The sequence below is a fragment of the Notechis scutatus genome, chromosome 3, assembly GCF_049901735.1.
Source record: "Notechis scutatus isolate UNSWTSFEM ecotype Mainland chromosome 3, rNotScu1.2, whole genome shotgun sequence".
Lineage (NCBI taxonomy): Eukaryota > Metazoa > Chordata > Lepidosauria > Squamata > Elapidae > Notechis > Notechis scutatus.
Window position 1 is genome coordinate 106,894,540 of NC_142011.1, and position 12,152 is coordinate 106,906,691.

Genomic DNA, 12,152 nt, shown 5'->3' on the forward strand with positions numbered 1-12,152 from the left:
GATTGCAGCTTAACAAAGAAGAGGAATAAATGACAAAGAGCATGAACTATGTCCAGGGTTTCAATCTTATATGCTACCCAGAATTATTTGTGTGAGATGAGCAAACAAGGAATAGGGGAAAAAATAAAAAAGAATATATTGTCAACTTAAGAGAAAAGGGATGCAATGTAAATATAAATCTGACTGAATTTGAACTAATCATATAAAGTGTAACTAAACAATGCATGCAGAGTAATGAATATCTAGGTCAAAGGCCTCCAAACTTAGAACTTTAAGACATGTAGACTTAAAGAAGTCTTCAAGTTGCCAAGTTTGGGGACCCCCGATCTAGGTTAACTATGAATGAAAGACATGAAATATATATATCAGAAAATATGAATTGGTATTACTGAGACTGTTATCAGGGTGCATCTAAAAGTAGAAATCATTTGTTTGTTGACAGATATATGTAAAGAGCAAGCACAATTCTGAATGAGAATTGTGCAACCTTATGAATGAGTAAGATTCAGAGAGAAAATTACTCTAATATATAGCATTTTAGGTAAGAAAGAAATGAAAGAGTACAGAAGTACAGAAAAAGAGTAATTGGGCCATTTGGAGACTTAGGAATGAAGGAGAACTGAGATTATTTCATAAAAGCTTACAAAAAGTGTTGTCTTAAGTATGCTGTTTATGTTTATATGTGCACATGCCATAGCACTGTATATAAATCTAAAAGAGCAATGGATATGTTTAGGATGAAGAGCTGAGAGAATCAGTGGATATGAAGGTAATGTGGAAAAGACCACTTTCAGGTAGAGATAAAAGTGTCAACTTTGGAATCCTTATTAAAAGCTGCCAAACAGCTGCGGAGGATGGAACGGGGCTGCTGTTGTTTAAGTAGCTTTCAGTAGACAAAATAGATATATAAAACTTTCAAGGTGATTCTCTATGGCACAGCAAGAATTGTAGCTGAAGGGTGATTGGTTCATGTGATTTATGATGTGAAAGAAAAGGGGTAGGTGTAAGTTGAGTCTTGTGGGAAGTCTGGGAGGAAACTTTAGTTTCGGAATTCCACAGACGTGCCAAGTTTCTGTTTTAATAAAGCACTTTGAGATTATGGTTGTCTTGGAGCTACTGATTGGAACGGGTAATTTCTGGAACCATGACAAAAAGAGGATTATTTTATCGAACATGGAAATAAAGGAAGTAGAACATTTACAGAAAGAAAAAGTGGAAGTCCTATATGAAGAAATGTAAGATTAGGGGAAAACTGTGGAATACACTTGGAACAGGGGGAAAATAATTACGTTGCACAGCGTTGCAGACAGAGGAGGTATGTTAATGGCACATATGGCAAAGAATAATACTTGGTGGAATGATGAAACAAAAGAGCTGTGAATGGAAAAATGCACGTAAGACAATGTGATGACCCAGAGTATATCAGAAATATAACAAAACTCAAAACATAACTAAAAGTCCTTTAATGCCTTCAACTTGGCTTCACTGTTTAATTGTTCACAGTGGAGGAGTAAACTATTTTCAAAATAACATTTCAAAGGAAAGAAACACAGTTCAAATTCAAAGAGCTGATAACGAAGCAAAAACCAAAAACAAACCGCACTGAATAAAGTTCCACAACAGACCAGGATAGAAAATTGCCAACTTCAGGAAGATAACCAGGACAGTCCATTGGAAGAATGCCAACCAAGATAAACCTTCTTTAGGAATAAAACACTAATTTGTCTCCAGCGTCTGTTATCATGCAGGCCAAACTCTTATGCAAATCTCACACCTGCAACCCATGAAGAGGATCATGGCCCTCTCCTCCCGAGTAGACCGCATTTTACCCCGATCCTCTCCTCCCTGCATGCCCTAGGATGGATAGGGGGTGGGCCTGGGTCCTCCTCTGACTGCTCAGCCGGCCTCTGCCCTTCCCCAGCCTCCTCCACCACCTCTGGAGCCACACTTCCACTCCCTGTTGGCTGTCCCTCCTCTTCCTCAGAGTCAGTCTCCACCAGGGGCATGACAGACAATGATAAAATGAATGATAAAAAATTTCAGAGAAACAAACAATAACATGTGCATAAAAATAAAAAGATAACTGTAAAACGAATACCTATCAAGAAGAAAGAGAAGTTAAGCAAGAGAAGAATGAAAATAAAAATGTTAAAAACTTAAAAACTGAGGGAACACTGGGAAGCACTTCTTAAATCTGTTTGAGAATGATAGTGTTGTATCAAAAATGGAAGTAAAAGGAAAGCTATAGTTACATCCCCCCCAAAAAAAATTGAAAGAAGGTCATAAATCTGTTACAATATGGAAAAAAATGGTAAGGATACAGATGCAAATTTCTAACTGGAGAAATATTAGATATAGATTTGGTTTGCTTATGAAATAGTAGCACAAATTGTTTAACATATACAATAAATGAAAATTGCATCTGTATCTGACAACTGGAAGAACATTTCTATACAGAAAGAGTGCATACAAAGACTTCAAGAGACTAGCTTATTGAATATGCTGAGACGGATATTTGGAAGAGATGATATAATTGAAAAAATAAAGGGACAGCAATAATAAGCAATATTTGAGAGGTGTAGTGTGATTTTATGCTGGGCAGGAGGTATGCAGTGTGGTCTCTCTAATCTTCAACAGTCACTATGAAATGTACAAATGTGAAAATAAAAGTTTATTGTAAATTCTGAGGATTTAAAGGAATCATACAATAAAACGAACTGGCAAGGGTTATGGAATGTTTTGTAGGAATGTGAAAGTGAAAATTGATTGCTGAATGTGATAAAAGAGATACATGAAAAAAGCATGAGTGAAAATAAATGGAATGCTTATTGAATAGTTCAGTAATAAGCAGGGATTAAGACAAGGAAGTGTGATCTTTTAAGTGGTACACGGACCTAGTGGAAGCAATGTTGATTTACAAAGAGAAAAAAATAGAGAAAAGTGTTAATAGTGATGGTATCAGTTTATACTAGTATTCACTATTTTTCTTTTTCTTGTCCATATGTTCTCCCCTTAAATTACTTGGCTCTTATTCTTCTTCTGTGATCTGCATACTTTTTGCTTACCCCTAAAGAGATGGCATGCAAGTATATATGTAGCAAGTGTGACATAGCAGAAAGATTTAAATTTTTTTTCTTTTTTACAGAAGGGATCCTGTTTCTCTTGTTCTGCTGCCACCTGCTGAATGCATCTCAGTTCAATAAGAAAGGAAATCAAAGCAACCCGAGATCTTCCACTTTCACCCAAACAAACACATGCACTCTCAAACTTTCAAAATGCTGAAGAAATACTCCCTCATTTAGTAAAGCCAGCAAGTAAAACACCTGCCATTCCTTGAGCTAAAGAATATGGCCGGGAGTTCAGACAGGGTTTCTGTCTACATGTAGCTTGTGATTTACATTTTCCTTGGACGTAATTCAAATAACATTACCATTTTTCCAAGAAAAAACTAATAAAAGAACTTTGATGGCTGCTAGAAACAAAAGCTAAGCAGCCAACCAAGAACTTGATGGCTAGAAAAGCTACTATTTATCCATCCTCCTCAATTAAAAAAGTGCTGCTATCTAAATATATTATATATTAAATATATATATATATATATAACAAATATATATATAACATACATACATACATACATACATACATACATACATATATATAAAACATATTATACCAAAACTGAAAAGATGGGGCAGTAGACTAGATTTCACAATATATTAAAGAATAAACAGACTGTTTCAGGGGATAGGATCAGAACCAGAGGTGGTATTCAGCAGGTTCTGACCAGTTCTGGAGAACCGGTAGCAGAAATTTTGAATAGTTCGGAGAACTGGCAAATATCACCTCTGACTGGAGATTTTACAGTATTCTTCCCCTGCCATGCCCACCAAGCCACACCCAAAGAACCAGTAGTAAAAAAAATTGAATCCCACCACTGACCAGAACCACTAGGTTAAATATATGAGGATACTGGATCAGGCTACGTATCAGGAAGAATTTCATGTCTGTATAAACTGTCACCCAGTAGAATAGGCTGCCATATGTATTTCCTTCACTAGAAGTCTTCAAACATGGCCTAGATTGTCATTTGACACAGATGTACTACCAGATCCAAGACCAAGCAAAAGATGGATTAGATCAGGGGTCTTCAAACTTGACAGCTTTAAGACTTGTGGACTTCAACTCCCAGAATTCCTCCTCCAGTCATGTTAGCTCAGGAATTCTCAGGAATGCGCAAATTGTAAAATCACCGAACCGGCAGTTACACCGGTCGGATCCCACCCGTTTATATGCCACACATCCCAAGGCCTGCTGATGATCTCCAATCATCCATCTTCCTACTTTTATATATATATAGGGATTTAAGATGTCAAACAATTAGCAAAACATTTGCCTTGGGGGGGGAGGGATCTAAAACTGCACTCCAAAATAAAAGCATCAAAAAGCAACCAACCAAATAAGTGCATTCACATTCAATTCCGTGACAGTTTTCTGGCTGAAGGATGGCCATAGTGCATTGTGTTTGTCCTGCTTATTTCTAAATTCTGAATTCATACCTGCTGTTATACATACATCTCCAGCATAGCTGTATGTCTCCTCTCTATACAGAAAGATCAAAATCCGTTCACGTTTGGAATAACAGCTGTATAAATAAGTGTCTGTTCCCCTAACTCCCCTCATATATAAAGTCCAGAAAAGATTTTGCCAACTGGCAAACAACTGAGAGAAATTGCCAAATCATCTTCATCACCTTCTTTGCCTCCTTAAATTCCTCAGTAGAAGGCCAATGCAGCTTTCCCAAGGTACACATGTTCGTGTAAACAACTTCCCATTGAAAGAACTACGTGCGCACAGTGATGAAAGGGGACAACAGAAGGAACACGGCAAATCACGGTCAAAACAATGTTGACAAAATCAGTCTGCTGGGGTATTGCTGGGTCAAGAATCTTGCCTAATCCAAGATTCTTAACCTGGTCCCCTCCAAATATCTTGAAGTGCAATTCTCATCACCTTAGGTCAAGTTAGCTAAGCATTCTAGGAATTCTACATAAAAAACCACCAAGACTGGAAACATTGGTTTTAACGTGTATTTGTTTTTCCAGCAGAAATTGCTATATATATTCTGTAACCTCTGAAAAACAACAGCACATCACTAATTCTGCCTCCAATACAGCAGGAAACACTAAAACATTGCCCCTCCTTAATTTTAAGGGGAACATTTTCAATCTGAGTAAACATCCAATTTACTATTACATCCCAAGATAAACTGTGATTTGAAGTAGCTTGCTTTTAAGCTTAAGCAAAGTTAAATGTAACTCATAACTTTGATTTATTAAAAAGAAAGTGAACAATTCAACTATTCTCATCACAGCACAGAAGAGAGATGTTATAATGTGAATAATAGTAAAGCTTTAAATCTCAATAATAGTAAAACATAAAGAGGCTTTTGGAATATATTACTAGGAGGATTAGGAAGAAAGAAATTGGCACAAAAGGGCTCAGTGGTGACAGTAGCAACATCTGGATTTCTATGGATCATGTAAGTACCACTATTTTAGATTTTCAGCTTCGTTTTATGTTAAATGTTCTGGGACAGTGTGCATACATAATAATTGCAATTATTAATCCTAATGATGTACCAACAGGATTTCTCAACATCTTGAAGTACCAGGACCACCTTCAGATCACCCTTCTAGTTGATGGAGAAGAACTTTCCCTGGGAAAACAGTTGAAGCACCTCAATTCCTGTTTAAATTTTCTTTTTTCCTATCACCACAATCCACGTTGTAGAGGCCATGAGAAATGGCAGAGGAAAAATAGTTGGATAGATAACTAAAGGAAAGAGAACATGGCAGGAAATTCATAACTAATTCATACTTCAGCAGTTCAGCTGTTCAAAAGTGAATATAAAGACATTGGAGAAATTTCTGGAACGTCGACTATCGCAGAGTACAGATTATTAATCCTTCACTATATAATTCCCTGTACTGAGTTTCAAACCACAGTGGTTTGATTAACTGTACACTGGGCAGCAAAGCCTTTTTTTAAAAAATGTAATCCTGGTCATTGCTGGAGCAGGGGTAAATGATTGGCATCTGGAGTAGTAAAGATTTGCCCCACCCTCACATACACACTTTATATGAAGTTCTAGGAAAATATATATTTCCTCCACAATTGTTGTCCTGATGTGGTTGCATGCCATATCAGGTTAATAGATTATTACATTTGACCCAACAATTAGGGCTATCAGTTAAAATTCTTGAATCTATTCAAAGAAAGAAAGAAAACCAAATCGGACTTTTTGAGTCTAAGTCAAGGATGGGCCCTCCAGTTGTTTTGGAATTCAGCTCATTTCACATCAAGTTTAGTTGCAATCCAAAAACCCCAGATGATAGGAGGCATCCTTAAAGTTATAAATTGTGCAAAAAGAGATGACAGGCAGTTTAAATTTAAACAAGATGGGAGAGACATAAGTACTGAAATTTATAACTAAACTCACATCAAGAAATTATTTTCTAAGAGGGATGTTTTTCTGAAGCATCCCCAACAGCCATAGCAATAGAACCAATATGTTATTTTCCTTTAAAAGTTGAAATCCAAGGTTGGGCCCATGGACTGTAACTGCTGCAGCCAAAAAAGAAGAGAAAAGGCTGCTGTGTGTAAACCAAGAATAAGGAGAAGAAAGGGTTGCCAGGCTCAGTCATTGGGTCTTGGAATCTCCATATTAAATCTGCTGGGAAAATTCAGACAGGTTTCTCTCTCGCCCTCTTCCCCCCCCTCCTCCATCCTTCCCTCTGTCCCTCTGTTTGGTGTGTGTGTGTGTGTGTGTGTGTGTGTGTGTGTGGTTTTCTAAGATTCCTATCTTTCCTCCACCTACCACTACTCACTTACCTTTCATAAAGCATTCCACTAATGGGAGGTAGCCAGTGTATGGTGAGCATATCCTGCTCCTGACCAAGCACCATGGGCGGCAAAGGGACAGGGGTGGGTTTTCTGCTCTGAGTCCACTGCTGGTATACCAGATCAAGATAGCAATGCATTCGTGCCACTTGGTTTGGAGTAAAACTGTCTGTGCAATTGTCATCTGTGGGAGTAAGAAAAGCAGCTCACTAAACAATTGGAAAATGAACACTGGATTCAGATGAGGAGTTGGGGCAAGAAATCAAAGTAAATTCCTCTCATGGCCAGAGAAGACATTTTATTTTGAAAACCTGGAATAAAATTAGATCCTATAACATCCGTTTTGCCCAGCACTATCATATTTATTGCAATTTTGATCTTTTTTTGTAAAGCTAGAGCAAAGTGCTTTTATTGTGATTATATCCATTGCTTCTTGGTCTTGGAACATTTTTTTTTCTTTCATTAGCTTGAATATCCATCCTCTCAACTCTTTCTAGGTCATTTTAGAGTGTTTACATTCTCCTGCCTCTAAAATTCTGTCTGCTCATGTTATTCCTTCCATTTGCCAAAAGATGGCACTCCATCTGTAGTATTTAATCATATATCCTCTGGTGAGTGATCAATAGTGTTGCCTTCCTTGCTACTGAACACTACAGACAACAGTGAGGCCTAGGGAGGAAGAAAACTTAGCATCAATAATGAATGAATTGTCAGAAATAATGAATGAGTGATCTCCAAGGTTCTGAACAGAGGAAATACAGTGTTCAAACACTGTCAATAGACCCCAGTCTGAAACCCAACAGGCTGCCTTGCCAAGATGCCCCCAAACTGAGAATACTGACACTGGATTCAATAAAATATCGTCTCTTGTAGCAAGTGCTAACAATACACAGCCTCTTTCAGAATTCAATGTTCCAGCCTCTTTCAGAATTCAATCTTCCTATAAAGGAGTCCCTGCTGATTTTACTCAGCTAGTTGTTGCTGACTATGGAGGTCATCTCCGTTACAAGGCCATTGCATTAGCGCCATCTAAAGACATTTCCTCAGTCATGTGACAAGCATGACAACACAGAGCACTGTTACTTTAATATCTTCAATCTTCTATATAGTGCTGCAAATTTTTTTATCAATTTTGCAATGTTACCCAAAGGATGCCTTTCCTGTTTTACTAATACAAAAGAGACAGACAAGGTTCAGAACAAGCCCTTCATCAAGCCCCAACATTTGTTGGGTAAAGTTGATAATCTGAGATTTAACAAGTGAGAGGTCCTGCTTTGCAGAGCTTCATCTTGAATGGTTAAATGTCTCTTTCTTTCTTACAAAGGGGACCACCCTACTACTAATGGTTCTAATGAAAAACATGAGTTTTTATAGAATCTAATGTTCTCATTGCATTCTCGAAGGCCAATATTTCAAACCTCTGTTTTTAGCCCTTAACATTTTATTATTTTCAGACCATAGTCTTTGTATACTCACCTGTCTATCCAAGGATCTTCATATGAACCCTTTCTTCATATGAGCTTCTGCCAGATGAGGCAAAATGGGTGGCCCCAAAAGAGCTCTTTTTCATAAAAGACTCTACTGCTGGAATGCACCTGTATTACGGCTTTTTCAGTATTACATCAAATATTTATTTTTGGACATATTTCAGCATGTTGAATTAGAGACTGCTTTGTTGTTTTAAGTATCTACTATCTACTGAATCTATCTATCTATCTATCTATCTATCTATCTATCTATCTATCTTATTTCTATCAATCAGTGCTATTATTAAGGCATGGAAAGAGACCATATTTTCTAGTTCCCTTAGCAGTGCTATGAGTAAGTCTATGTGATGGAATCTGTTCGTTCTAGTTTAATCCCCAATTGTCCCAACCCTACGTCTTCCCTACAGTTAGGATTATAAAATCTTTGCAGACATAGTCCTTTCTTTGGTTTTGACAATTATAGACAAAAAACCCCACAATCCCTAATTAGTGTTTATATACACACATGTATTTAAAAATGTCATCCAGTTTCACTCAGTTGATAAGCACCATGATTTCAAGAGACAGGAAACTTCATAAAAACGGATTATTCCAAAATACCTTCTCTGAAATATTAATGCTGTTCTTTATTGGCTGTATTATTATGCCTTTAATAATAATCCAATATAACAAGATAAAACAGTTAAGTGCTGGGATTGGTTTCTACTAGCATGCTTTGTTGTAGCTGAAAGCACAGAAATTGAGCAATTAAAATTTACAGCAAATTTAGATGAAATGAACTACTTTTTGGAGGCTGAATGGAGTTCATCTTCTAAGTGCTACAGACACTTCTGTCATCCCTTATAAGGATTTAAAAAAAAAAATTAGGAGGATTCCTGTTATTGAGGAGCATGTAACTGGATTTCAGTTAGTAGACTGCTTTGAAGAGCTAGACAGAATAATCCATTGGGCATCTTATATTCCTGATATACTTCTAGTACCATGAATCCTTGGCAGTCTATACTTGCACGAGTTGATAGCTGCAAAGATGGTACATTTTCGCAATGGAAATGAAATTCCTTTAATGCATATTACTTATGTAGGATTCTAGCCCCGCCCCCGCCCCTCCCCGGAACTCAGAAAATATTTCAAACAGGCAAATCTCCCAACAGAACGTATAGGATTAATGTAGCACAGTTCTATCACACAGGTGGACAAGTCTTCACTGTTGCTATCAGTACATTCCCCCATTCATTGTTGTTCTGAACAGTAAATGCAGAAGGGGGTGTGGGGTGCTAGAAGTTGCCCCTCTATTTTCCAACCAGTTCCATTCATTAGAACTAAAACTGAAGATGCTCACATTTTTAAACACAAGAACTCATTCTTATTTTATTTTACTTCTATTCTGCCTTTATTACTGTTTAAATAACTCCAGATGGTAGACATACTTAGCACTCCTTCTGTCTCCTATTTTCTGCACAATAATTATGTGAGGTAAGTTGGACTGAGAAAAAGGGACTGGCCCAAAGTTACCCAACCAGCTTTCATGCCTAAGGTGGGACTAGAACTCACAGTCTTCTAGTTTCTAACCATTAGACCAAACTTATCACCTATAATGCTTAGTGAAATCAGGGCAGCTAGGATTTTGCCATTCAAATTCTAGCTATTCTGTTTCATGGTTCTCAGCATCTCTGGACTGTACATGCCAGTTGATACCCTGAACCTGATAAAGGAATAGTGGTTTTTTCCTGCCTTACCTGTGTAGCTCATATAATTGCTGAAGGGAGTTCCAGAGAAGGAAATATGGCCACAGGTGTCATTGATAGGATCTGGATCCCGACAGGCTTTGCTTTTGAGTGTAGGTGCAGTGTCGGCACAGAGATCTCCAGTTTCCATGGATGGTGTTGTCTCCCTGCATGGATCATCACAGGAGTCTTTTTCATCCACACCCTTAAAGACATGATAGAGTCCCAAGACGTGTCCTACTTCATGGATCATAGTATTTGTATGACCTGGCATCCCATAGTAAGCTGGATTTAGAACTACTCCACCTGAAATGGGAAGTGAACTAAATGTGATTCGCAGAGAATATGGGTAAACAATCTTGAATTCTGAGATAAATTGATGCTCAAACACCATGGAAAGTAAGCTCTACTTCTGGGAAAGGGCTCTTTATGATCCACCTGTTCATGTATTAGCATTCTAAATAGATAAACAAGTGGGAAAGCTGTTTGAAATAAAGGCCATCCAAAGTGAGCACCTGATAACTAAACATGTCTCCATAGAGAGTGGAGATGACAACTGCAGCAGAGACCGGTTCTTTAGACCCCTCTGGAACTTCTTCAGAACCTCTCCAGACAAGGAGAGGACTGGAGATCACTCACATGTTCCTTGCAGGTAGACTACAAAATAGCAACTTCAACAGTCTGAGTACCAAGAGACAAAAGGATTAATAATCAAGCTCACAATTGCAGTGATATCTTTTAAAGGACATTAGATTTCCTAACCTTACTTCTAATCACTTTTGGAAATTGCTTATTTGAATATCTTAAGGCTTTGGAAAGGCACCTGGTGAATGTAATTTTATTCCTGAACAAAATAAAAAATAATCATAAATTTAAGAACTTAAAGAGTTTGAAATAAATGGCAAAAGGCTAAACAAGATTTAGAACTAAAATGTTATAAACAAATTAAGTATGCAGACAAATTTGGAATATTGAAATTTGTACTATAAGATTTTTGAATCAACTATACAAAATAAATATCTTTTTGTGAGAACCAGAATTATTTTGATTACTGCAAGTCATGAAGAGATAAGCGATCTTACTATTTAAATTAGAAACTAAAGTCCAGGTCAAAAAGAAAAAAGCTTTTGCCTTTAGGATTGCAATTTACAAAATGACACAAAATACAAAATTTGAAACATTAAAGATTTTTGAAGAATGGGGAAGAAAATCTTTAATAAATCTAAAAATTCAGGCATGTGCTAACATCTTTCAAGTGTAAGTTAGCTATTTGAGAAGACTCCCCTGAAACCATTTCTTTATCAACTTATAAGTAAGCTTCTCCAATTTACAACCAGAACCCTAGACAAAGATGAATCCAATTTGCAATCTTTCCCAGTCAATGAATATACATCTCAGCATAAACTGCAACTTTGGACTATATTTTCTTATTGGGGATATCCAAAGTATATTAGGAGCAGAACGGAAGATACTAACATAACTGTCAGAGAGAAAGAGCAAAATAGTATGTCTTGTCTCAGATAATAAGGAGACGTTTAAATCTTAACTGATTGTTTTATAAAATCTGTGACTTTTAGTTGATTGATTGATTTTTTGTAACTATTATTTTTTCCCTTTCTTTTTTTTAACTTTGATGAACTTTTATTACATTAAAAACATAAAAATATATCACTTAATAATAGCAATTTGTAGTGCTTATCTTATAACAATAATTCATGCATTATTTACAGATATTAATTTATATGTAATTACATTCTTATTTTATCTATTATTTATATTTGATAACTACCTATCTTTAATCTATCTCCATTCTATCCAGTTATACTATTGTTCCCACACCTTATAAAATATTGAAGCCTCTTTATCTTTTAAACTCAGCGTTAACTTGTCCATTTCTGCACAGTTCATAACTTTTTGTACAACAAATTTCTCTGAGGGTGTACATGGCTGTTTCCAACATTGGGCAAAGGCAATCCTGGCAGCAGTTAATATGTGTAATATTAAGTATTTTATGCTCTTTACATATATTTTTTTTTTGAAG

General features: G+C 36.6%; 1 protein-coding gene across 1 annotated transcript in view; it reads right to left on the reverse strand.

Annotated features, from left to right (window-relative positions):
- PAPPA2 (pappalysin 2) overlaps positions 1–12,152 on the reverse strand; it is a 169,967-nt gene that overhangs the window by 107,138 nt on the left and 50,677 nt on the right. Inside the window, exons 4-5 of the mRNA XM_087960905.1 lie at positions 10,124–10,417; positions 6,892–7,084 (exon numbers count right to left, since the gene is read on the reverse strand). Coding sequence (XP_087817031.1) covers positions 6,892–7,084; positions 10,124–10,417 — 487 coding nt within the window. The remainder of the gene's footprint in view (positions 1–6,891; positions 7,085–10,123; positions 10,418–12,152) is intronic.